The sequence below is a fragment of the Vombatus ursinus genome, unplaced genomic scaffold (genome assembly GCF_900497805.2).
Source record: "Vombatus ursinus unplaced genomic scaffold, bare-nosed wombat genome assembly UNPS02015205.1, whole genome shotgun sequence".
Classification (NCBI taxonomy): domain Eukaryota; kingdom Metazoa; phylum Chordata; class Mammalia; order Diprotodontia; family Vombatidae; genus Vombatus; species Vombatus ursinus.
Window position 1 is genome coordinate 13,786 of NW_020954983.1, and position 27,961 is coordinate 41,746.

The 27,961-nt window shown below is 44.3% G+C and overlaps 1 protein-coding gene across 1 annotated transcript in view; it reads right to left on the minus strand.

The window, feature by feature from the left end:
* Positions 1-349: 349 nt before the first annotated feature.
* Positions 350-27,961, minus strand: part of LOC114031666 (retinal-specific ATP-binding cassette transporter-like) — a 36,393-nt gene continuing 8,781 nt past the window's right edge. The window contains exons 5-10 of the mRNA XM_027846818.1: positions 26,126-26,182; positions 23,148-23,275; positions 19,177-19,374; positions 8,141-8,230; positions 1,368-1,608; positions 350-372 (exon numbers count right to left, since the gene is read on the minus strand). Coding sequence (XP_027702619.1) covers positions 350-372; positions 1,368-1,608; positions 8,141-8,230; positions 19,177-19,374; positions 23,148-23,275; positions 26,126-26,182 — 737 coding nt within the window. The remainder of the gene's footprint in view (positions 373-1,367; positions 1,609-8,140; positions 8,231-19,176; positions 19,375-23,147; positions 23,276-26,125; positions 26,183-27,961) is intronic.

Genomic DNA, 27,961 nt, shown 5'->3' on the forward strand with positions numbered 1-27,961 from the left:
GCAGGGGAATCTGGAGTAAAAAGGATTTTCCCCATCAGCAAGGGCTTTGCTGCCCTCCAAGCTATTTTAGTTAAAGGGTTTGCTTCCATGTTCTGGATCAATGAATTGCAAAAAGATGCTGCCAGGAGAGAGGAAGAGAGGGTTGTTGGAAGCACATCCACTATGCCAAAAAGCTTATCACCAAACGGTCATTATCATGTTCAAATCTGAGGCCCCATTCATTCAGAACTGAAGGACTGACAAATAGAGTAAGCTAATAGGCTGGGCCCATATAATAGCAAGTTCATCACTAGCAAGTAACCAAATGCCCAGTACAGTTCAATCAAGGTCTTTCCCCTGGAAATAAAAGCTAGGGCTTGCCCTGTTGTATTTCTTTAGAAGAGAAAAATTGGAAAGGTTGCTGGTGATTAGGCCAAGAGACAAAGGATATTATCCCCCCAAAGAAAAGGAGATGCAGAGCCAAACAGGCAGGGGCAACAGAAAGACAATGACAGTTTAAACCATCATTGATTTTTTCCATGAGTTCTATGCCTGACTTCCAAGGTGCCCTGAGCTGTCTTCCACCTATTCCTCATGTATCTTATATAGACCTAGTTATGTGGACAAGGTTGTCTCCCCCATTAGAATGTAAGCTCCTTGAGGGAAAGGATATTTGAGGGTATTTCTCACCTTTCTTTATAAACACAGGATTTTACATAATGCCTGGCACACAGTAGGTGCTTAATAAGTGCCTGTTGACTTGGTTTACCTTGATGCTGCCATCAGTGTCACAAGGCTGGCTTACAGCTGGCACCTCCCCCACTTCCTTATTTCATTTTTTAGCACATGTCAGTCATTTGCCCTGTTGTTATAAGAGCCAGGAAAGAAAGAGTGAAGGGTGGGGGGAGTTCCCTGGCAGGGCCGTGGCATTTAGAAAGTTAGACAGAGCTGCACACACAGCTCTCCCTTGCATTGTGTTTGTCAAAACACTCACAGTCATGTTGAATTGCCAGGGCCCTTCTAACTTGAGCTTTGATTGAAATTCTGTTCTGCCTCCCAATTCACCTTTCCTCCAACTTTTCCTCTAGAATTTAATCCTAGTTCAATTAGATCAGTGACCAATGCCCCCTCTGTTTTTTCCAGCCAAGTCTTGGCTCAATCCATGGCTCACGAACAAATTACTTTACAATTTCTATCCTTTCATCAATGGGGAAAGAGAGGCCCCTCTCTCCTGCCCTCACCTGCCCCCCCTAAACTGCCTAAGATCACTCAAGGAAGTCAATGTGTTCAAGCCAACACAGGATTCCCAACCACAGGCTAGAAGTATCTAACTAACCTGACCAACATGGTAGATGAGGAGTGCCTCAGGAACTTAAAAGAAAACTTACTTGTTCTTTTATCATAAGAATAGACAGGATCTTTTCTGGAAGGATCTATGCCTAGGAAGGCTTTGTAGTTGTTGTCTTCATACCAGTTGTAGGAAAACACTCTGGAACCACCCCGCTCTGGGTAACCACACAAGAGCTCAGAGAGGATCCTCATCAATTGGCTAAATGACTCTGGCCCTCCATTCTGCAGGAGGGGCCCTGTTACCCACAGCAGGTCCTGGACACTTGGCCGATGGGCTAGCTGGGGAAAAACAAAAAAAGTTGACATTTACCCAGTATTTTAAATTCTGAAATTTACTTTTGGTATGTATGTGTTTAATAACATTTATATCATTATCATATAATATATAATTATCATATAATATGACACTTATACATATATATTATAATCATATAATTATACCATAATTATTATAATTATATAATTTATATACACAAAGATTTAATATGGTATATTTAAAAGCTAGAAATGAATACATCAATATTACCAACTACATTTGCTTAATAACTATAAACATTTTAATTAATTCAAGTATCATGACAATTTTCAGTTACTCCCTCTATATATTGTATGAAAGAAGTATTTAATAAGTGCCTACTATGTGCTAGGCTCTTTCAAAATATTTTCTCATTTGATCCTCACAGCCACTCTGGGAGGTAGGTAGTGGTGAGGAAACTGAGACAGAGAGAGGTTAAGTGACTTGCATAGGGTCACACAGCCAGGAAGGCCAGAGGTAGGAATGGAACACAGGTCTCTCCTCACTCTTAAACCCAATATTCCTTCCTGTGTAAAAGCACCACAGATCTGAAGCTAGAAGGGGTCTTATAAGCCATCTAGTCTAACAGCCTAATTACACAGATGAGGAAACTGAGCCTGGGGAAGTTGAGCTACCTGCCCAGGACCTTGGGGAATGGACTTGAACTGAGTCTGCTGACTCCCGATCCCAGGTTCATTCCCCTGCATTCAGCTGAGTGAGTCCTTTATAGCATGTTGCTTTATTAGCAAGCAGAGCCAGAGCTAACAATGGAAGCAAAGCCTTGACTTGGAGCAGGATCTCCATGGCCACACAAGGATAGTCATGGTGGCGAGGAAACCTTTATGCAGCTGCAAAAATAAAGACAGACTGGTGTGCACAGGGGAATCAGGGTGGCTGGGGTGGCTGGGGGTAGGAGAGAGGGGTGGTATCTCACTAGTTGCATAAAGAATTTTAATAGTCTCCTTCTCTTTCCATTCCCCTTGTTTGTCTTTCCTGGAAATACATCCGGTGAGGGCTGGGAGAACCGGGGGCTGATGTGAACTCCTAGCCTACTCAATGTAGGCAGAAGTTTATACCCTCTTCTCTAGCAAGGAAGAGAGCTGTGGAAAGAAAGGTAGATTGCTAGAAAAGGCTAGTGCTGACCAGCCCAGGTAACCTAAGCACAAATCTCTCAGGCTGGACAAAGCAGAATCCAATCAGATCATTGGAAAACTCCCTCCTTGCACGATGAGAACCAATCTCACAACTTTGCATTGGGGTCTTTTTGCTGTTTCCGTTTTCTTTTGATGTCCTCTTTTTAAGGTTCCAATAAATGAAGAAATTAACTGAAGGGAGAAAACTCTCAGGCCTGCTGAGAGATTCCTTTCTCTGAGAATCCACAATTAAATTCAGCCAAAGACTCACAGAAAATTGGTTGTTTCTCTCTCTCCCTCTCTCCTCTTCTCTCTTTCCCTCCCTCTCCCTCTGTTTCCCTCTCTCCTCTCTTCCTCCCTCCTCCCTCTCCCTCTCTCCTTCTCTTTCCCTCCCACCTTTTCTCATCCCCTCCCTCCTCTCTCTCCCTCTTCCCTTCTCCTTCAGGAGAACAAGCACCACAATCTGAAGAAGAGAGATCTACAGCAGCAAGAAGAATGTGCAGGGCTTATCTAAGAGGCTCTATGATTCCTATTTGCTTAGCCTTTGGGGAAGGAGGGAGGAAAAGCCACTGTGCTTGCAAACAGTCCTCCCAACTTATCCTAAAAAGCAGTTGGGGATTTAAAACCACCATTGGAATTCAGTGGGGTGAGTCTGTGGCCAATCCTCCCACAGACATTCAGGGAGGTTTACTTGTCATCCCCTTCTTTGTCTGCATGCCAACATTTACCTCTGTAAACCGACACGTGTCCCAGAGAATCTGAGCAGTGAGCCACACCTGTGACGATAGTGTGCGCTTCACTAAAGCAAAGAGGTCTGGTTGTTTCTCCCACTGTGAATCTCATAATGCCTCTGGAAGGGATTATTATCATGATCATTATTATGTTTTGCCCATCTGGCCAAAACCACACAGGATGGGCAACACGGAGAGAATGTGGTTTCCCTTACTCAAGGGACAGCCCTGTGATCTAGGAGAACATTGGTCTGCTGGAATATTGGGGTCCTGGCTACAACAAACCAAAGGAAAGAGATGGTGTGCTTATCAAATTGGCAGATATCACAAAGCTGGGATGGGGAGCTAAGAAGTGACAGTCAGGTTCAAATGGACTTTTCTAGGGTCCAGCACAGGGCCAAATTGAATTGGAGTAAATCCAATATGGGTAAATGGTAAATTTACACTTGGGTTGAAATACCAACATCAAAAGTACAAGCTAGAGGAGGAAGCAATGGAGAATTCTACAAAAGATCTGGGGGTTCTAGTGGGACTGAAAAACCAGTCTGAGTCCTCTGAGCAATATGGCAGTCAAGATACCAAGTGCCATTGAAGGGTTCATAAAGAGAAGCTTAGGTTCTAGGAATCCAGTGATCATCCCACGAATTCTACCCTGAGGAGACCACTTGTGGAGGATCATGTGCCCTTTCAGGTGACAAGAAGATTGGTAGGACTGGAATTAAATACTGAAAGCACTGTCACCAGGGAAGATAAACTAGACTTGGTCTGCCTAGTCCCAGAGGGCATAACTAGGACAAATGGCTGAAAGTTTCATAGAAATAAATTGAGGCTTGTCATAAGGAAGATTTTTCTAAACAGTTCATTGTTGTTCATTAGGGCCTGACCCTTTGTGACCCATGAACCATCATTTTCTTGGCAAACACAAGAGTGGTTTGCCATTTTCTTCTCCAGTGGATTAAAGCAAACAGCAGTTAAGTGACTTGCCAAGGGTCATGCAGCTAATAAGTGATTATGAATCTGAACTTAGGTCTTCCTGACTCCAGGCCCAGTGCTCTATCCACTGAGCCATCTAGCTGCCCCTATCTAACAGATAGTCCTTTCCAAAAGGAGAAGAGGCTCATAGTCATAGGCTCAGAATTAGAGAGATGGAAGGGATATAACGAAGCCCCCTAGACAAACCCCTTCATTTTATAGATGAGGAAACTGAGGCCCAGAGCAGCTAAGTGAATTATTCAAGGGCTCACATATATTAAATCTTTAAGAAAAGGTTAGTTGACCATGGTTCAGGCACAGCTTAGACCAGATGCCCTCTGAGTTCCACTGTGATTATTCAAATCCATGACTCATATAAGGTCAAATAGTCATCAGCATTGGTTAATATGTGTTGGGTGCTCTACACTGGCTCATTTCACAAAGATTTGTCTTGCATTCTAAAGCAATAGAAGCAACTCCCTGTTAACCATATAAGGAACCAGAAAGGTTGATATGCCTTAAATTCCTTTACATACTATCAGGTCCACCCTTGTGTTGATAGGCACCAACTCAGAATTCTTGAATACTGATAAAGCCAGGGATGTTAAGCCAGAATACTCCCCAGACCTGGTAATGGGTCAGAGGCAATGTGTGCTCAATCTCCACATCCCACCTGCATAGCAGCTGTGTCTGGCCTTTGCTCATTGTGCCTGTGGAAGAATGACCTGGCTAAATTTGAAGTTGATTGTGCAAAGGCAAAGTCCAACTGGGAGTTCTTCTGGTCTTCCTTGGGAAGCCCAACTGATATATTCAGGGCTGAGAAGGCTGAGAGGTGAGAGGGAATAGGGGAAGGACTAGAGGTTAGCCAGCTTGTCTGGCCTATTTTACAAAATAAAACATGACACAGAAAAAGGGTCATTCTTGGTCTGAAAAAGTATCTTGGAAACAATGAACATGAACTTGGACAGACTTTGAGGGAGTGGAAGATAGAAGGTCCTGGCCTGCTCTGGTTCATGGGGTCACAAAAAGTAGGACATGACTGAAGAACTGAACAACAACAGAACAGGTAGAGTTATGACTAGAAGACCACAATATGGAATCAAAGCACCAAATTTAGTGAGCTCCAAAAGCACCTACATTCACTTAGGTGCTAGAAACAACTCAGCTTGATATCTAGTTAATAAAAACAACTGGCTGAAATAGAAAGCCACCAAGTGGCATATGCTTCCTTCTCCTTTTCTTTCTTCAGCCTTTGGTGCCACATAGTCCCAGGTTATCTCCCCAGCTCCAGAGTAGCCTCACTGTGTGAGCCTCTGTCTCCACACACAACTAACTGTCAGTATGCTCACAGTTGTGTGTAGTTTTTTTTTTTTTTTTTGATGCTTGCTCTGGGTCCTTCATGAAATTGGCCATTGGCCCTAAATAGGAAAAATGCTAGTTATCCCTCTGATAACATGTCACAGTGATGGAGGAGATGCGGGTCCAGGAGAGTCAGCTTTTAGTTGGAGAAGACAGATTAGTAATCTTAGAAGCTACCCAAACCTCCTAGACAGGTAGATTTCTGATTGACCTTGACCTTATATATAATTACTGAAATTATATATTTTTGTCCTTTATAAATTCTGCACTGTAGTCCTACTCTGATGCTTCAGCACAACAACCAAAATACCCTTGAGCTCTAGAAAGCTATCTCAGCCGAAGTTCTAGCAGGACCATATTTAAAGTTAGGCTTCAAATATATGTTCGGTGATGGATTTTGTAGGCAAGAGAACCAGGCTAGCAAAGTTTGAAGAAGTTCATCTCTAGAAGCTTGGCTAATGAAAGGAGGCTTTTTTTTTCTTCTTCGGCCAAAACAATTTGTTTTTTGACCAAAGCAATTCTCATACCCTCCCCCAGAGTGTGAAGGGGTCATGAGCTTCATCAGCAGAAGGAGTTCTCACATCCATTCGTGGATCTTTTGAAGAAATACCAGAAGATGAATTGTTTTGCTCATGAATAAACCCCTAGATAAAGTGGGCTTCAACAATTGTTGACTGAGGGGGAGAAGGGGAGGATGAAGTATACGCTAAATACAGAGGACTGGATGAACAGTGTTGGTGAGGACTGGAGACCATGTTAAATAAGGATGATTGCTATGGACAACTTGGGATGTCTGGCCTGGAGATCAAGAGACTTCACGGTGATATGATAAGATCATAGAACTATAGGACTTCATTTTACTGAGGCTCAGGGAAGTTATGTGACCTCCCCAAGGTCACACCAATCTTAAACATCGCAGGTAAGATATGAACCCAAGATAGATATCTTAAAATATTTGAAGTCTGTCATGCATAAGAAGGAGTAGACCTATACTGCTTGGTCACAGAGAAGAAATCACTAGGAGCAATGGGTATAAGTGGCAGAGGCAGATTTCAGCTCAATTTAAGGAAAAATTTCATAACAATTAGAGGACTCTCAAAGTACAGTGGGCTACCTCATTAAGTAGTGGGTTCCCATTCCTAGAGACCCTCAGATACAGAGGCTTGATGACCACTTGTTGGGGATATCATACATAGAAATGTGTTGGACTAGATCACCTATAAGGGCCTTTCTAACTGAGATTCTCTTATTCTATGAGCTCTTCAGTGCTCTTGGTGCTGCTGGTCTGTGAAACCATGGAATCCAGTGACTTAGGAATCAAGAATGCCCTGGGCCAAAGGGCCATGTCCTTCTGCAACATATTTGTAAGCAATACTACTCCTGGGAAAACTACAGCCCTTTGAAGACTGGGAGCAATTCTTTACAATAGTTGAGGAGGTTTTTTAAATAAGAGGATGACATCAAGTCCACCCAACACATTAATATTATGAATAGGGTCTTTTTTAGAAATTATAAGTATATATCTATGTTGCAATTATTTTGATGTTATATTAAAGGTTATATTATTATATGTTAAGAAAGCTTTTTTTTCCATCAAAATAAATTACATGAGAATCCTCTGACAAGAAAACAAGACTAAACTAAGGCTAATGGTACATGCCTATACTCCCAGCTACATGGGAGGCTGAAGCTGGTGGATCTCTTGTGCTTAGAAGTTCTGGGTTACAGTGGGCTATCCCAATAGGGTGTCCACATTAAGTCTGGCATCAACATAGTGAGCCTCTATAGGGGAGCAAGGAGTCACCAAGTTTGCCCAAAGAAGGATAAACCAACCCAAGTCAGAAATAAAGCAGGTCAAAATTTCAGAGCCAACTGGCCTATGAATAGTCCCTGAACTTCCAGCCTGGGTGAGAGAAGAAACCAGTCTTCAAAAAACAAAAACAAAAAACAGGACTGAGGGATCATAGATAAATTAGCAGGCTAATTTATAGCAGGCTTGAATAATAGCTCCTTTACCAACTAGAGATCCCTTGAGTCAGGTCGTAGGGCCACTGTTCACTTGTACCACACTTGAAAGTCACAGGGTGCTGGTGGCCTTGCTCAATGTATAAAACGAGAGAGATTCAGAAAATTAAAGAGAGGTAAAAAGCCTCTGAAACCCTTAGATGGGGCCATCAATTGCCACACTACAAATTGGAAGGCCAGGGAAGTCATGTTCTCCCAGGGATCAACTACTTAGTGAACCAAATGTGGGAAAATCTGGGAAAGCCATAAGATGTTTTCTTGGTCTGTATTATAATTACCACCATCAGACCACTTACCTCTTGCACTCTTGGAGACATAGTAGATAAAGCCCTTCCCCAGGATCTCAGATTGATACCTTGAGAGCTGCTGTCTAAGAGCGTGGGAAGCTATACGTGATAAGAAGAAAGAAAGGGGAAAAAAAGTTCAGCTGTAAGTTTCTGCATGCATGTATACACACATGCACATGCACACACACACACACACACACACACACACCCCAATAGTCACTCCACTCTCCTATGCCCATAAAAAACCATTTCCTCCCTGCTTTCTGATCATAGAGCCTATTTCTATGAGCTTGTTTCCAGAAACACAGCTAGTTGAGCAAATCAAAGGATATTGTTCTAGGCCACCCCACCAAGCAAGTCAATCACAAATAGTTTGATGGTGACATTAAATACACCAAAGTAATCCTGACTGCTGGTTTAGAGACACCAAGCAAGATTCCTGGAGGAAGGCAAACAGAGAGCAGCTGTGTGAGTGAGAGGAAGAATGTGAGTGGAGAGTTGCCAATGTGGTCACCTCAGTGGCTCTCTCCATCCTCCCTGACTTCCCCATAGATTGTTCCCATGTTTTCTTCCATTATGCTCTCTGCATTCAGGTTGACCCCTCTTCCTCTGTTCGACACCAGCTCTGATTTGTCCTGGGAGCTCTCCAGTTACGTGATCTGTCCAAGCTGCCGCCACTGGTGATTATCAAAGGGAAGGAGCACTCCTACAGATTCCCCAAATGCCAGCAACGCTCCCTTGGCCCTGAGTGCCACAGTGCCCAGCTGGGCAAGCATTCCCCACCTCAGTGGTTCGATGAGCTGCCTGTCCTGGCTTCAGGAACCTCCAAGGATTCCCAGGAAGCCCAAGAGCCAAACCTGACTGAACAAACTCAGTCTCTTTAATGTCATGATTATGACCAACAAAAAAATTCCCTACATCCCGTGCGCTTTTCACTTGATGAAAGCTGAACTCCAATCTTTGAGGGGACTAGATATACAAAGTACAACAGGACCTTTTGCCAGTGGATTTTGGCCTGTTCATATTTGTGAGGTTTTTAAAACAAATATTTATTGACATCGTTTGCTTTATATTACCCACATTTCCCTCCCCTTCTCCCTCTCATAGAGCCATCCCATATAATAAGAAGAAAAAGGACAACCCCCCCACAGTTGAGCAAAATTAACCATCACATCAAAAAAGCCTAGTATCATATAGTCTTCCACACCCACAGATCTCTACCTCAGCAAAAAAAAGTGGAGGCGGTGCCTTTGGGGCAGTTAGGTGGAGCAGTGGATAGAGCATCAGGCCTTCAGTCTGGAAGACCTGAGTTCAAATCCGGCGCCTCAGACACTTACTAGCTGTGTGACCCTGGGCAAGTCACTTAATGTTGTTTACCTTAGTTTCTACAACTGTAAATTGAGCTGGAGAAGGAAATTGCAAACCATTCCAGTATCTTTGCCAAGAAAACCCCAAATGGGGTCACAAAGAGTTGGATACAACTGAAATGAGCGAATGACAACAGAATGAAAAAGTTTTTTTTTCTCCCATTCAATAATATAGAAATGTTGTGAACAGCATTTTCTTTGGTGGTTTGGGAGAAGGTCTGGGATTTTTTCCATCTAAGATCACATTACATTTTTTTACCTCTCAGACCACTGGCCCGGAAGGATCTCCCTTCCATACACTTTGCAAATAGCTCTGACTTATATCAGATAAGTAGAAAAGAATGACCTTGAATTCTTACTACTGAAAAGACTGGAACAAATAAGCAGTGTCACTAGTAAATTCTTGGTACTCATTTATGAGGTTGCCTTAAAGGTTAAGATACACACACCACTCTCCAACAAAGGGACACCCAGAGAGACAATTCTAGTTTCAAGATAACATTGATTTCCATCTCTTCTCTCAAAGTCTTTTTAGGAAATCTTAGGTAAGAGAGAAGCAAATTTGTCATGAGGATGCTCAATTTCTCCGAAAAATATGACAATCCATTTCATAACAATAAATGCTCATTGTGTATTTTTCAGTTGTTTTTCAGTTGTGTCTGACTCTTCCTGACCCCATTTGGAGTTTTCTTGGCCACCATACTAGAGCGGTTTACCTTTTCCTTCTCCAGCTTGTTTTATACATAAAGAAATCAAGGCAAACAGGGTGAAGTGACTTGTCCAGGGTCACACAGCTAGCAAGTGTCTGAGGCCAGATTTGAATTCAGGAAAATGAGTGTTCCTGATTAGGCCCAATGCTCTAACTACTACTTCACCTAGCTGCCCTAGATCCCTCTTCAGATTTCAACAGAAATTGCCTGACGCCCAAATCCAGCACTTTTGCTAATATACTCTTCAATATTGGAGAGGATATTCTAATATGCTCTCCCATAAATCTCACTCAAGCAAACAAACCTAAAGGTAAAGCAATTAGGTTAAAACACAACCACCACCACAAGCTCTCCTTGCCTATGAGGAGGTTCTGAGCTCTTGGAGCTGAATTTCTGAAGGAGACATATATGTTGGCTCTTGGGCATGGCAACCCCATGTTAAACAGCCCATTACTATGGGGGATGTGGTCTCTTCTGTGCTGATAGAAGAGTTCAAAAGTGATGGGGGTAAGCTAACTTTTAAAAGATGTAATTCTCTGCCTCTCCCCCCTCAAAAAAGAAACCGAGATCAAGTCATTTTCTACTACTCGTGTGTGTATGGACAACTGTATTCCAGCTTGGAGCTGTTGTTCCAGGGAAGCCAGCTTTATCCGGGAGGGAAGTGTGTTGCTAGGTAACCAGGAGGACTGTGGAGTTGAGGAATGTTTGTTAGGACCTGACAGCAGTTAAGTGTCAGATGAAAAGAGAGGAAACTGGCTGCAGTGGTGAGGGGGCAACAAACAGGGACAATCTGAGACTGGGAAATGCGTCACGAGGAGAGAATTTAGACTAAGTCATTTCACTCAGGGGCAACAACAACAAAAAGGCCACTCTGTCCTTCCAGGAGAGGCCACAGAGACAAGCTGTTTCCCAAAGGCCTGGGGGAACAGAGTCTCTTTGACTCACCAGGGTGGGCATGTGAACAGACTGGCCACACGATGCTCTCAGCCTCTAGTGAAAATGGGCAAAGGGGCCTTTGACTCTTTGTGGGGACTTGAGTTCTGGTATGTGTGGCTTGTGGGAACCAGCCTGGGGGTCCAATTGTGGATGCTGTCAGGAGGTCACAGGATCACAGGAGAGCTAGAAGGGCTTCAGAGATCATCTCATACAGCCCCTTTCTTTTACAGTTGAGGAAACTTAGACCCAGGGAGCTTCATCCAAAGTCACCCAGGGAGCTCAGTAATAGAGGTAGTATTCTAAGCCAGATCCTTGGACTCCTTTTCTATTGCTCTCTTCACTATATCCCACCATTCCTCCTAATCTAAGTCTTGGGAGCTTGCAAGGATCTCCTCTACATCTACAAAATTGAGGTGCAGTATGGACAAAAACCTTCTAGCAATGGAATGAACTGCTTTGGGAGGTTGGACCTCACGGGAGGTCTTTGGGCAAAAGCTGGATCACCACTTGCTGGGGACGGTAGAGAAAATTCTTCTCCAAGTAGGAGCTGGATTAGATGGCCTCAGAGGTCCCTTCCAAGTCTGAGAGGCTCTCAGGAGGAATCTCTGACTTCCTTCAAAGTTCAGCTCCAAAGCCACCTCCTACCTGAGTTATTTCAAAAATGTGTGTGTGTGTGTGTCTATGTATACATACACATCTATTTATATTATATGTCTGCATATAGATATGCATATATGCATGCGTTTCATATGTGTGTATCTACGCATAGATATACATATGTGTACATGAACATGCACTATACATGAAAGGCAGCTAGATGGTGTAGTAGATAGAATGCTCAACTTGCAGTCAAGAAGACATTTGTTCAAATCTCGCCTCAGACACCAGCTGTGACTGTGGGCAGTCACTTAACTTTTCCCAGCCTCAGTTTCATCATCTGTAAAATGGGAATAACAACAGCACCTACCTCACAGGGTTGTTATCAGCATCAAGTGAGATAACACGTAAGGTGTTTTTGAAAACTCTATATAAATGTTGTGTATATGTATGTATATAGGTACACGTACATGTGTGTGTATGTCAGGATATGTGTCTCATATGTGTGTATGTACATGCACTTGCTATTTCCCCCATTACAATTTAAACTCTTTGCAAGTAGGGTTTGTTTCATTCTTTATACTTGTCTCCCATAATTGTTCATCGGTAGGCCGACCCAATATAATAAAAATGACAATTCTACCTAAACTAATTTATTTATTCAGTGCCATACCTATCAAACTACCAAAACATTATTTTGTAGAGACAGAAAACAATCATAAAACAATTCAACCGGCAGAACAAAAGGTCAAGAATATCAAGGGAATTAATGAAAACAAGTGTGAATGAAGGTGGCCTAGCTGTACCAGATCTCAAACTGTATTATAAAGCAGTAATGATAAAAACTATCCGGTCCTAAGAAATAGAGTGGTGGAGCAGTGGAATAGATTAGATACACAGGACTTAGTAGTAAATGACCAGAGTGGTCTAGTGTTTGATAAACCCAAAGACCCCAGCTTTTGGGACAAGAACTCCTTATTTGACCAAAACTGCTGGGAAAACAGCATGGCAGAAACTAGGTAGAGACCATCATCTTATACCATATACCAAGATAAGATCAAAATGGGTACATGATTTAAACATAAAGGGTGATCCCATAAGCAAATTATGAGAGCAAGGAACAGTTTACCTGTCAGATCCATGGAGAAGGGAAGAATTTATGACCAAACAAGAGATACTTGTCTCCCCAGCATCCAGCTCCATGCCTGGCACACTGGGGTTGCTTAATTTGATCTTCATAGCAAATCTGTGAGGTAGATGCTGTTGAATATTTGAAATGGCACTTGAGCTGATCGACTCCTTTGTGTGTGTGGGGGGTGGGGTATTGGGGTTAAGTGACTTGCCCAGGGTCACACAGCTAGTAAATGTCTAAGGTCAGATTTGAACTCAGGTTCTCCTGACTCCAGGGCTAGTGCTCTATCCATTGCACCACCTAGCTGCCCTAAAACTAGGGATTCCAAGAGGCCAAGTAGAGGAGGAAGAACATTCCAGGCAGAAAGGACACAGCCCTTGGAAAGTCTCAGAGAAGGAGATGGGATGTTGAATAGACAGGGACCAGCAAGTAAGCCACTTTGGTGTGAGGGGGAGGAAATCCTCAAGGAGCTAACATTATTCTGGGGGATGCCACATGGAAAGCAAATAATGTTTTAAAGAAGTAAATAAAAGCCAATTTGAGGAAGGAGAGACTTGGAGGGGCCTTGATCATTTTTGAAAACTCTTGGCTGAATGGGATCATCCTCTCTAGAATGACCTCCCTACTGCCTCATTTCTAGACCAGAGGTGGCCACCATCTAAACTTGACATAGAGGGACAAAAAGGGTGGGGGGAAGGGAGATGTTTGCTTTCTCGGGAAAGGTTATTTGGTCTTTCCTTTGCTTATCCCCAAGATGCCAGAAGCCTCAGCTGGAACTCTGTACCCTCCTTCAACCTGTAGCTATATTAAATGGCAAAAGGTTTGGGAAGGGGGAAAGCTAAAAGATAAGAAAGATAAACCAATATGGAACCTTGTTTCTAAATGCTGATGATTAGGGGCTTTTCCAGTGGACTTCTGCTCTCCTTTTGCCCTTGACAAAAGCATTTCCTAACAGGGACCTCAAATGGCTAGTTGAAATTTAACCAGCTCCAGTGACCTCCCAGAGGGCAGAGACTAGCTCTTAGTGGATAATCCACAAAGCCTTCTTTTTGGTGAACAGAAGGTCCAAGAATCTGGGGGGAGGGTGTGGAAAGGGCGGGGATTTACTGACACTGCTGAGCATTTAAAGGGGCAACCCCTTAGGGTTCCCACTCCTCCGGCCTTTACTCCTTGGAGAACAATATATGGTCTTCCCAGGAGTCAGCAAAGAAGGGCAAAAATTAAGTCAGAAAAGCCCAAAGCTGGAACCATGGAGTGGTTTGGGGAAAGAAATGGAAGCTGAACCATACTCTACTAGAAGCTTTCTCAAAATGGGTATAGAGAGGGCGGGGAGGGAAAAGAAATCATGAGCCAACCCTCTGGGGAGGCCAGATTCCCTCTATCAGCTCCTAGTGACTGGGGGGAGGGGAGGGGAAATTCAGGTTTCCCAGCAGTGTGGCAGGTCTTGGCACCAAGCTCAGTTCCCCTGCTGAACTTCCACAAATAAACATTCGACACAGAAGGGACTGATTTGCTTCTCAGCAAGATTTCAAAGTTGTTCAGCCAGAGCCCAAGAGAAAACAGGATGAATAGTCAGAAGGGGGAGGAGGCAGAAGGAGCCAGGGAGTGAGGAAGAGGAGGAGGAGGAAACGGTGGAGGAGGAGGAGGAATAGACCCTGGGCCCAATCAGATAGGAATCATCCCAAATCTCTTACCCAAAACCAAAGGAAAACTTCTTTTAAAAAAAAATTTTATGAGGTATGGAAACAACTCAGTTAGCTTTGCAAGAAGCACATATCTTGCCCAACTCTGGAGTTCCTGCTTTCAGCTAGGGGTGAAAGTCCTCCAACACAGATGACTGACTTTCTCCCCCAATCTAGGTAGGAAAGGAGACAGTGCAGTGGACTGGGAGCCAGCAATGCCTGGATTCACATCTGGCCTCAGTCACTGACTAGGCATGTGACCCTGGGCAAGTCCCTGGAGGCACTGGAGCAACAAAGAGAAAATGAAAACAGGAATGAGTAAAAACAAAGTAATTTGGGGGATGGGATGCCAGAAAGTGGGGAATCCTAGGTGGCCTGGCAGGTAAAGTGCCTGAGAAAAGACCCAAATTCAAATCCTGCCTCACATTCTTACTAGCTATGTGATCCTGGGCAAGTCACTTAACCTTTCTCTCAGTTTTCTCATGTGTAAAATGGAGATAATTAGAGCACCTACCTCAAAGTATTTAAAGGGCTTTGCAAGTCTTAAAGTGCTATATTAGTGCTAGCTAACAACAACAGCAATGATAATAATAGTAACAATAATAATAAACTATGTTGACCTAAGACAAGCCAGAAAGCATAAGAAATCCTGACACAAACCAGTCCCATTCACTTTATACTTCTCTCTGTAGGCTGCCCACAGGACTTTACATTCCATGTTCCCTCACGGGAATATGTCATTGTGTGCCTCATTTCCCCATCTATAAAGTGAAGGGGTTGGACAAAATGACCTTTAAGGTCTCATGACTCCTTGCTTAGGGGACTTGAGGGTCATGGGGAGAATGATTTAAGGACAATCTCATTGATATTGAAGGGAAGGGTCATTCCAGATGAGAGCTGAAGAACAGGAAAGCTGGTTTCACTGGGTCCCAACTCCAGGTTGCCCCTTTCCTCTTATCTAACCCTAATACTTTGGGCCTCAGATGCTGGCACTGAGCTCAGAGCTCTACCTGGCAGGGGTACTTAGTGGTTTAATAAGATTTTCTTTCTTTAAAAGAATTTTTTTAGAATAATCACTAACATGGCATTTAATAAAACTATTTCTGTATTTGTGTGTGAGAAATAGCATATGTAAACAGAAGACCCAGCTATCTCTGAACTGGAGGCTTCCCAAGCTTGAGTGACTTTGTGGTCAGATAAACATGGCATCCTGCCAACCAGCTGCAATAACAACGCTGCTACAGAAAGAGATTTCCTTCCCCTGATGGCAGCCCCTGGCTGGGCCCACAAGGACAAGCCAAGGCCCCCTGGCCCCTGCTGCCTGGGCCTCCACAAAGGCTCTGGCTGCTGCTTGGTCTTGCCAGCCTTTTCTCTTTTCCATGCCTTTGTTTGTTTGGAGTATGTGTGTTTGTGTACTTGGTCATCACACTCAATTGAGGAGGATTAAAAAGAGACCCTCATTTGTGGCTCAGAATGTATGAAGCTGCCACCCCCAGATTCATCGAATGTAACCATTCATTTTGGAGGCACCAGGAGAGTAAAGGGTCTGTTCTCACCTTCTTCTAGGAGCTGGGTTTCTTGGGAAGTGAGTTTGCACAATCCAGGAGCCAGGAAAAGAGAGTACTAGTAGTAGTAATAATAATAACAATTATTGTAGTTGTTATTATTATTATTAGAGCCGGAATTAATATAGCACCCTCAGGTTTCCAAAGCATGCCACATATACTATCTCACTTGACCTTCACAACAATCCTGGGAGACAAGTACTATTATTATCCTCATTTAACAGATGAGGAAACTGAGGCTGAGAAGGGTTCAATGATTTGCTCAGGGTCACACAGCTAGTGAAAGTCTGAGGCAGGGTGAAAACTCAGGTCTTCCTGACTCCATGTCTAATACTCTATCCACTATGCCACCAAGGGAAAGAAAAGCTGTCTCCCACAGTGCCATCTTCCATTTGGAGTCAAAGAAAAAAACCTTTTCTGCCCACAGAGAGTGTGTGATTATGTCCTGATCCAGCCCACTTCCCAGATCCTTCTGGATATAAACTTTGCTGAATATAACCTCTCTGAGAGCAGAGACTTCTACTTTGTTCTCCTCTTTGGGTCTCTGCTTTTGCACAGTACTTGGTTCATAATGGGTGCTTCAAACAAGTTTGTTGAAATGAGCTAAATGCTTCTAACTGAGAGGAAAGAGCTGAGGCTACAGGGTTGTAGTGGAGCTCAAATCAGTGTTTATTAAGTGCATACTATGTGCCAGGCACTTTGTTAGGCTGGGTAGGGGTGGGGGTGGGGCACAAAACCAAAATTGAAAAAGCCTCTGCTCTCAGGACCTCATATTCTACTGGCTTTTTAAAAAGAATGTTAATCTTGCTTTTTTAAGGCTTTTAGGAGAACATTTCTGGGAACTCAGAGAGAAGAGGTCTCTTACTAAAAAAAAAAAAGGGGGGAGGAGGGCAAAAGATCCAAATACTTGAGCTCCTCCAGGAAAGATTCCATGACAATCAATCCAATTCAATTCAATTGAACAAACATTTATTAAAGTGTCTGCTCAGTTTTAGGCACTGGGCTAGGACATAATGCCTACCTCAAGGAATTTCCATTTTTAAACATAATACACAGTAAAACTTTAGTAAATATTGTAGCACCACTTAGAAATATGTGATGGGGGAGTCCTACACACACACACACACACACACACACACACACTTCAGACCTAGTGTAGACATCCTCTGATTACTCCCTGCCATCCATAGGACTCTTTTTATTGCCTGCTGAGCTAAAACTCCAAGGATCTACTAGAGACAATGGCCACCTCTCTGGCCTCTTCTTCCCTCTTGCCTTGAGGTTTAAGGATGACTTCCTGATACGTCCCCCACAGCTGGCCCAATCAGTGAACTCACAGGCCTATGCCTGAGATGAGACCACCTCCTGTCTATGCTTCCTTTCCTTTGGTAAAGGGCTTTGATCTTCAAAGGCAGCAGCTGTTGTGGACCGGCCACAGCAGAGGCAGCAGCAGGACATTGCCTCCCCCCATCCCCATCCCTGCTTACACACACCTCAACAGGAGGAAAAGAGTAGCCCACAGAGAGAGACTAAAAGGGCCCTCTTGGTATAATCAGGCTGTGCTTGGGGGAGGTGAGGAAAAGTTCTTCCAAAGACAAGAGCTATTTACAAACATCCCAGTGAGCCTTGAATATTAACCTAGCAATAGATGGTAAACATTCTATGATTCTTTATTGCACAGCATTCTCTTTCTGTGTAGGAATAAAACTGTCTGTTCAATACTTGATTCATGTTTGTACTCTGGACGCCTTTCGGACTTTCTCCCACCCTTGCTTGGGAGGACCCTGTAAATTAGGACCAATAAGAAAATTGTTCCTCAGCAATCCGAAGTGGAGGTGTAATTGATGAACTGGGAGCACAGTTGCCACTATTGAGGAGACAGGCCACCCTAGAGTATTAAACTTAGGAAAAAGGCGGAGGGGCAGGACAAGGAGAGGGATTGGTGAAGTCCCAGGCCCTTTGGCCTCAGGATCCCTATCAGGGCCTACCAGGACCTACCAGGCTAGAGTAATGTTAATCTCAGCAGCAAAGGATTGAATTCAGGTCTTCCCGGTTCCCAGGGCAGCTCCATTGCAAAGCATTCCTTTCTTATAAATTCTCAAATACTATGTAAACGAGGACATGGTCATTATTCTAATCACCTTTATTATCAAAAGGCAACATGGCACAATGGATAGAGAGCTGGCCTCAGAACCAGGAAGACCTGGGTTCAAGTTGTGCCTGTGACACACACTCTGTGACCACTGGGTCATTTAACCTCTAAGGGCAGTAGGCAACTCTCTAAGATTACCAATTGCAGACAAGTTGCTGATTTCCATCAGGGGAGGGAATTTCTAAAAAAGAATTCCCTACACAGATAAAAATCAAAGATCTAGAAACAAACATCTATATATTTATTATTCATAAAATCTTGGATTTAGAATCGGAAGGGACCTTAGAGGTCACCTACTCCAACCCCCTTAATTTACACAGAACAAAACTGAGGCCTGGAGAAATTAAATGACTTTCAAAGTCATACAGGTAGTGAGTGGCAGGGCCAGAATTGAACCTAGAGCTGGAGAAGGAAATGGCACACTATTCCAGCATCTCTGCCAAGAAAAGTCACAAAGTCACAAATACTTAGCCACAATTGAAACAACTGAACAACCACAATGAAAAGAATCCATCACAGTAAAGATCAGGAGGAGCCTACGGAAACACATAAAGGAAAGGATATGTCCTTTGGTATCCATAGCCAACCCTTTGTGTTTTTCTAAAGGTAAAGCACTAATCCTGACCTCTGAAAATGTGTGTGTGTGTGTGTGTGTGTGTGTGTCTGTGTGTGTCTGTATATCTTATAGGTACAACCACTCATGTAACTTTGGCTTTCTATAGAATGTAGCTAAAGAATGAATATGACAATGACTTCTCAAGGCTCATTCTTGCACATGATTCAGTGTTGATTCACCACCTTGGAGAAGACATTGCACGAGTATTCATTCAAAAAGTTGGCTCCATGCCCTCCAGCCCTGGGGATGACTCCTGCCATGGGGGCACCAGCCAAGTCATTCACTTACCAGCTGAAAGAGCTTAAAGAAGTCCACATTGGAATACAGGGCATCTTCCACCCACTGCAGACTGCCTTGGGACAGGGGACACATGGCTCTCTGGACAGTTTGGGCCCCTCGTCGCTGGCTGAAGATGATGAACCGGTTTAGCAGAGCTTCACTGCAGGCAATGTCTTTCAGCATCAGGTCTGGGACACCATAAGCAAACTGTGGGGAATAACACCATATCCCCTTAATGATTCAAAGGCTTCTCTCCTTCTTATCCCAAGTGAGCAAACCCTATAGGCACTTGAAGCAAGGGATAAGGATCAATCTGGGCCAAGCGGTTGTGGCCCAGCACAGCAGCTGGGACAGCACTTTTTGGTACCAGGACTGCTGGCCTCCAGGGCACCAAGTTCCAAACAAGCTTCTAAGTAGATGAATTACTTTGTGAAATTCAGGTAATTCCCATCTGCTTAGCCTCTCCCGTACTTCACAGTTGGCCCATGGTCACACACTGAAGGGACCCCCCTGGCTCCAGGTCAGGATCTCCCCTGGACTTTACCTAGGAAACCTGCCCACCCAGTACACGTAAGTCCCAAACTGGGAAACCAGGTCACTTTTAAGTGAGGTCACAAGGCCACAGGCAGGATTTTGTATCAGTCTGGGCTACTTACTATCCCAACGGATTGTGTCTAGGTTTGTTTTGTTTTTCCTCTATGCTCGAATCCTCAAATGATCTTCCAGCTGAGAAAGTGGATATAGGAGCCCTTAAGTAGGCCCTTGGGAGTGGAATCTAATAACCAGTATTAAGGGTTTAAAGCCCTGTGTTTGATGATGAAGCAAATAGGCTGAGATGGTCAAGGAGGTAACAGAGCTAGAGCGAGAGTAAGATGTGTCCTTAGAGATCACAGGATGAGAAAGAAATGACTGAAGACGAGATTAAAGAATAGGGACTGAGACAGAGAAACTGAGATAGAGATAAGTGGCCCAGGGACACATGCACATAGGGTGAGCATGGTCGGGGTGTAGGGGAAGAAGAAATCCTAGTTTGGAGCCACACTTGGGCTCAATTTGTGTTCAGAACTCCCAGTGTGGACATACCAAGGCAGATCAACAGCTCTTTGGTAACTTCAGGTCTTAGAGAGTTGCCCTTGGACACTAAGAGGCTAAGTGATTTGCCCCGGGGCCACACAGCTGGGATGTGCCCAAGGCTGGACTTGAACTGGGGTAGTCCAGACACCAAAGCTGGCCCTCTCTCCATGACCCTAAGCTGACCATGTGGGACACATGTGAATAGAGCCCTTGTATGTGTCTGGTTGACCATAACCTTTGCTTAAGTTCCTGGGTTTGTCAGGTGAGCTGGAGCCTGGGGTACTGGGACCTGTATTGTTTGTTCTTTCCTCAGGAAAGGTTTTCAGGCCCTAAAGCCTGCAGAGACTGGGGCTCCAAATGTAACTGGTCTTGTTGGAGGGGAACCGGAAAGAAATTTCCCCCAAATTCCTCTTAATTTCTCTATTTGCCTTTTATTACCAACTGGAAACCAGCACGTACACTTCCAGGAGTACAGTTTTATGAGCCATTGAGACAGCAACGAGGAAAATGAGCAATCAGTGCTGACACATTCTTCCTCCCTACCCCCCCCCCCCCCCCAAAGCAGCAGGGGGCCTCAGGCCTCACACCGAGCCTCCCACAGAGCAGGGCTACATTCCAGCTGGAGGGGCAGGCAGCCCAAGAAGGACAGCACATTCAGGGGCAGCTGGCACCAGGATGCCCTGGACTGACGGGCTGACTCAAGAATGGTCTGACCTGTAGGACCCTTTGTCCTGTTTCTGAGAACACCTGACTCAGAGACAGCGAGAGAGAGAGAGAGAGAGAGAGAGAGAGAGAGAGAGGCCTGGATTTTTCTCCAAGTTTGTTTTAGCTCGTAAGATCACGAATCAGAAGCCATAGAGTCCCATCCCCTCACTTTTCAGATCAGGAAATGTGAAGGAAAGCATGACCTAATGGACAGAGGGCAGAATTCGGAGTCAGGAACACCTGACTCAAAGGGCTTAAATCCCTCCTTGGACACTCACTACCTATGTGACTCTGGACAAGTCGCTTCACTTCAGCCTCAGTTTCCTCATCTGGAAACTGAGGGAGTTACATGAGATGGTCTCTGAGATCTCTTCCAGACAGCCCTTAAGTCTATGGTCCTAGGAATCTGAGGCCCAGGTAGTGACTAGCCCTAGGTGATGAGTAGCAAATGGAAGAGGTAGAATTTGAACCCAGGTCCCCTGAGCCCCAAGCCAGTATTCTTACCATGAAACCAGCCTGAAAGTTCTTACCACCTCTGAGCAGATGCTGGGGGGAATGGGGTAGGCAGTTTCCAGCCACAGTCCTTAGAGATGGAAAAATGAACAGGAAGGCTGCATAGTGGAAGAGCTGATACAAGGCTGAGCTGGCCAGGGCCTTAGCTAAGAGGGCCTCACACATCTCATATGCAGTCTCAGCGTTCCTCATTTGCCCCACCATTTTCTACTTTGCTTTGTCTTTACAATCTTTCTCCAATGCATCACTGTGACATGGAGGTGACCATGGGCTCTGGAGAGCTATGCCTGGATAGCAAAAGCTTATGCAAGTCCTACCAACTTCAAAAGGCTTCCAGTCAAGCCCAGGGCACAGATGTAGGCTTGTCCCAGGAGGTTCACCAAGACAACTTTGGTGAGCTTTAATACCAGGTTGGCTATTGGCTGCATCTGAACAAGTTTTTCAGCCACAGAAGCTTAGGAGACAATTGACCAAGAAACAGAAGATATCAGAGGTCTTGTGATCATCAGATTATAGGTCTAGAGCTGCACATCGTGACCATCTCCCTCAATTTACAGATGAGGAAACTGAGGTGAGAGAGCAGGGTCACATGGCTAGTAAGTGTCTGAGGTGGGACTGGAATTCAAGTCTTTCTGACTCCAAGACCATTCTATCCATTCTACATCCTTCCTCTCACTCATAATATAAATATCACAGGTTTATACCTCATTATATAAATAACATATACACACATAACGCTTGGCTAGGCACAGTGCACAATTATGCTACAGGCCTAGGCCCTGCCTTCAGTGAGCATATGAGCCAACAGGAAACAACAAAATGGGTTGGATCCTGGTCAAGGAGATTTGGACCCAAATAACAAATGATTCACTGCTACCTGAGAAGATGGAAAGAGGGCCAGATCTCCTGTGAATAAGTTATAGGGAAATGTAAACAAGAATTGTGTAGGCTTGGAGCTATAGAGGAATTACAGCCTGCTTGAAGAAGGGGAGTGCCTTTTTGTATGAATTGGGATCCAGGTGGCACAGTCGATGGAAACGGGGCCTGAAGTCATGAACATTCATCTTCCTGAATTCAAATATAGCCTCAGACACTTCCTAGCTGTGTGACCCTGGGCAAGTCACCAACGCTGTTTGTCTCAGTTTCCTCATCTGTAAAATGAGCTGGAGAAGGAAATGGCACGCCACTCCAGCATCTCTGCCCAAAAAAGTCACAAAGTCACAAAAACTTAGCCACAACTGAAACAACTGAACCACAACAATAAAAAGAACCCATCAGAAGAAAGAGCTATCAGAAGGAACCTACAGAAGGTCATAGAGGAAAGGATGCATCATGTGGTATCCAGAGCCAAAATTTGCATCCTCTTCTTCTTGTCCCCTTTGTGTTTTTCTGAAGGTAAAGCACTAATCCTGACCTCTGAAAAGTAAGAAGGCTAAATAATGCAAAGTGTCCTCCTTTCTGCCTCTCCCGGCTTGGGTTTCTCTCGTGGCACCTTGGTCCAAACTAGTAAGTGAAATCATAGCCATTCTGTTCTCATCTCTCTCCTCCTCCTCCAAAGACACCCCCCCCCACTCCCACCATCATTCATGTAATAGGTGATAGAGCTGGGGAACACCCATACGCCCACAAGCAAAGGGCAAAAGCACATGCCCCTTTCTACCATCCTCATTACACTCAAGGCCCCCCACCTGCTCAGGACGGACTTGGGAGTTCATCAGAAGATAGACCACAGAGTCAGGCAAGCCAAATGTGTGCACCAGGAAGTGTGTCAGTGTCTCCTCTTCTCTCAGAATGTCCTTGATTCTGATACCTCTTCCTGCATATCAAGGAGAGAAAAGAAGGGTACAGAGAGAATATAAGCTCCTTGAGGGCTGAGTCAATCTCACTTTTGTAGTGTATCCACAGCAGCATTTACAGTGTGTGAGTGTGAATGAGTTTGAGATTCTTTCCTGAAAACTGATTTTCAGAAGCCCTGGGGGCAGGGCAATGGGGAACAGTAACCCACAGGGAAAGAAAAAGAAGTAGATACTGCAGAAGACACCCTTTTTTTTTTTTTTTGCAGAAGACACACTTGACTGACTCAATCTCCTCATCACACTCAGCTGTTACACATCAGCCAGTTTGAAATGTAGTAAGTGCTCAATAAATGAATATACGTGCTTCTTGATTAATCAATCAATTATAAGGCTGAGCAGAATTAAGTTAGAAGAATTCATTCAAGATTTTCCAAACTTGGGGTTCCTACAATTGAAACTCCACAGTTTTATTGATCATCTGACCCAATGAAGTAGGCATGAATACTAGAAGGGGTCCACAAGAGTGAGAACAGTAGTAAGAGGCAGTGTAGTGTACTGGATGGAGTGTTGGATGTGGAGTCAGGAAGATCTGGGTTTGAATTCATCAGAGGCACTTGCCTTGTGTTCCTGGGCAAGTCACCTCTCAGTGAATTCCTCATCTGTAAAATGACTCAGTGACTTCTAAGGACCTTGCCAGCCCCAAATCTGTGATCCTCTGGCCCTAGGTAAGGTATGACTAGTGCCCAGGCATTCTCTGTGTCTCAGAAATAGGTCCTAAAATGCTTGTTTAAATATTTACACAGGCTGAGCATCTCTTCTCTGGAATTTCTTTCTGGATACCTACACCAAGAGCTATCAGAAGATTTGAATAAGATGGAAAAGCACTACAGGTATGAAATGTCTTCAAGCTGCTGATAGACCCCAGCAAGGTCAGCCCTAGGCAAGACAGCAAAATCAGAGAAGTTTGTCTTCAGAAGCTGCCAATCTCCAATCTTTTTCTTCCCTTGGTGGCCACACTGGCCCCACCTTCTTCTGGGACCCATCACAATCTCTTCTCAGGAAAACATCCAAAACAAATTCAAAATAAAGTATAAATGACTCTCCCCTCAAGAATATGTGATTTTCATGGCCTTGCCCAGATACGTAACTAGGGCAAGGCTATATGAGCTTTGTCTCTGAGCATAAAATTTAGAGGGTATCCAAGGCACTGTCTAGAGATGGGCTTCCACAACCCAGTGTCTCTTTTACCTTATCCAGCCCCACCCATGTGGTAGCCTCCACTTGATGGCTCAACTCTAGATGAACCTCATTCTGTTTCACCCCTTTTGATTTGCCCCAGGCAAAGTATTTACTAGTAACTTATCCTCTGGCCTTGATACTCCTCAACTATGTGGACTATAGTTAAGGAAAAATTCGTCACCCTGATGCCAATTTGTTGAGGACCCTGTGGAAATTTAGCTAAGCTAGACTTGTCCTTAGATAACTGATATGGTCTACCTGAAGCCTTTATAACTTGGTAATAATGGTAATAGCTAAAATTTAGATAGTTCTTTAAGGTTTGAAAACCACTTTACATGCATTATCTTTCAATTCTCACAACATCCCCTGTGAAGTAGCTGTTAAATTATCCTCATTTTACAGTAGAGGAAACTGAGTCTAAGAGAATGAGTGACTTGCCCAGGGTCACAGACAGACAGGGTTGGGGATGGGATTCAAACTTAGGGCTTCCTGAATCCAAGCCCTCTATCCATCATCACCCCACCTAGCTGCTGCTAGTAGGACCCTCTAGACCTCAAACACTACTAGTCCTGAAGTCAGGCTAACTACCCTCCATGCCATAAGGAATCATGGAGGAAGACTTCAGTGGAGGTGAGTGATCCATAACAGCTTAAAGAGTTACCCCTCTCAAGGATGTTGGCATCTACCAGGGACTAAAGATTTTATTCTGCTAAAGGAATAAGGTCTATCAGCAAAATTCCAGTCAACAGCCACCAAGGGTAGGATGTTTTTTATGGGATGTGGGGCAATAGGGCCTCCCAGGTCCTCAAAGTCCTAACACAAAGCCCCTTTATTCCCTTTTCCCAACCTCTCATCAATTTGGGGTTGGCTCGGGAAGCAGTTTGTGGCCTGAGGTTTTCTAAGGCTGTGAAGTTGTCTGAGAAGGCAGTAGCAATACAGGAAGGTTTTGGGTTGGGTGGTTACTACACATCTGCCCTCCTGGACAGAACTCTAAGCTATTGACTCCTCTATCAAATGCCCCATTCAGCCTAGGACCATCTTCCTTTGCAGCCACTCCAGAATATCCAATCTGAAAATTTCTCTTCTTCTAGACAGCTCAGAGGAAGGAAGGAAGGAAGGAAGGAACGAAGGAAGGAAGGAAGGAAAGAAGGAAGAAAGGAAGGAAAGAGGAAAGAGGAAGGAACAGAAGAAAAAATAAATGGAGGAAGGAAGGATCGAAGGGAGGGAGAAAGGTTGTTGCTTGTCCTCTGTTCTCAAAGAGGACCATGACATTGAGAAGGTGATGTCATGACTTGCAAGTGAATTGGATTTAAGTGAAGCAGGGCTTTGAAAAGTCAGCAGCCTCACTCTCTCCTCCAGAGCCATCGGGGTCCAATGGCAAGATACAGATCAGGATGACTGGAGATGGCTTTTTTGTCCTTTTCAAACTGGGATGCCTAGAACTGAACCCAGTGCTCCAGAATTTGTTCTGACCAGAGCAGGTACAAAGACTCCTTATTCCCAGAAGCTATGCTTCTCTTAATGCAAACTGATGAGACTGGATAAGGAGGAACCCTTCCAGGCTGAGGGAGATGAAAAGGATGGGAGTTGGGCAGGCCACTGGAACTCAGTTTTGCTAAAGTCTTCCACACCTTTGCTACCACCCAGAAGGCGGGGCTGCTGATTTTGACACCTGCTTTCCATAAGCCCTGGGGGAAAAGGGGCAGGACTTAGATCCATCAACAGTCATCCATCTGAGTAAATGAGGGAAGAGTCCTCTGGCCCTCCCCAAGATGAGAGTCTGGGGGCCCCCCGAGAGTATGAGAGGGAGCTGATACCAGACAGAGGCTTAACCAGAGTCCTGAGGGAGAAATGTGAACTGGGGGGCCTGCAGCGAAAACAAAATAAATTTGGTTTAAAATGTCGTTCTTCTTGTTTCCTTCCCTGCTGAAGGTCAGAGGGGCCAGGGGGTGGGGTAGGGGTGGTGAAATGGGACGGGAAGAGAGGAGGAAGGTCATTGAGAGCAGAATGCTCAGGGTTGAGGTGGGGGTGCTTCCAAACTTAGGTGGGAGGATGGGTCTCCTGCAGAAGACTGAGAGACCACAGAGCTTGCTTGGTGGTATGGTGAGGAGGGGTTGGGAAGAGGAAGAGGGGGAGTTTGTGCACTTTTAGCCTTAATCTTCCCCTGCAGAGAATGCAGTAAGGCAGGTTTACTATGAAAGCAAAATGCTCCCTGGCTGCAACCAGGCTTTCCCAGGGGAAACTGACAAAACAAAAGGCTATACTTTTGAAGGACTAACTCTTCTCCCCTCACATCACATAGTCCAAGGCTCATGGGTGACTCTTCCAAAGCTTATGAGCAACAGGGTGTTGTCTTCAGGGTTCCAGGCATGGATCTGAGCAATTCTGGGAATGTCCTCACTTGTCCTCTCCTCCCCATCTCCTGCTCCCTGTAGCCTTGAAATTTGGGGATATTCAGATCTGGGGGATACACACAGATGAGTGCTAGAAAGCCCCAGCTGGTCCAAGTGGACTCCTCTTTTCTAGGATACCCAAATAATTAATAAGTGTTTAGAGTTGAGTGAACTTAGAGATAATCCAGTCCAATCCCCCATTTTCTGGGTGAACAAATTGAGGGTGATTTGCCCAAGGTCAGACAGATTGCATTAGGCAGTGCTGGGACCTGAGCTCAAGTATTCTGATTCCAAATTATTTTATTTTACACCCCAGTGATTGGCAGAAGGAACTATCTGTTCCCCAATTCAAAATCAATCTTTCTTTGTCTCCCACTGATTTATTTAATAGTCTTTAAAAATTCTCACTTGGACCAAGCTTTGCCCTAGAGAAGAGAAGCTTCACATCCCTCTCTTCTTTGCAGGTATGGGAGACTGTGAGTATCAGATATTGTATGTACTGTCAGACTCACAATGCGATGTTTTGGTTAGCTTTGCAGAAGTGCTCTCTCTTTCTCCCTCTCCCACTCCCTCTTTTATTTTTTGGAACAAGGATCAATATATAAGGGAGAGGGGAGGGGGTACATTAAGGAATAGATATGATATAAAAACCAAAGATACCGATAATTTTTAAAAAAATCCTCATTTGGCCAATTTAAAGAATACAAAATAGCATAAAATGTATTACTTTGAGCTTCCTGCCTCATACAGCCTAAATTTGATAGATATTTGAACAAATGTCTGTACCATTATTATTTTAGTCTTTGTATCTTCAGCACCCAGCATTGCACCTGGCATATAGTGAATACTTTAAAAACTGTTTGTGGGATGGGGTGGGAAAGAATGGGATGAAATGGGGTGGAATGGAAGGGAATGGGACAGAATGGAATAGAATGGTACTTTCTGGATTCCACTAGATTGGGGTCTGGAGGACTAGATTTCAGTCCATTTGTGCTGTTGACTCTCTGCCTGCTGTCATGGAGTTGACATGAAACATTCACATACTCATAGAAGCGTTGTCCTAGAGGTGTGGGG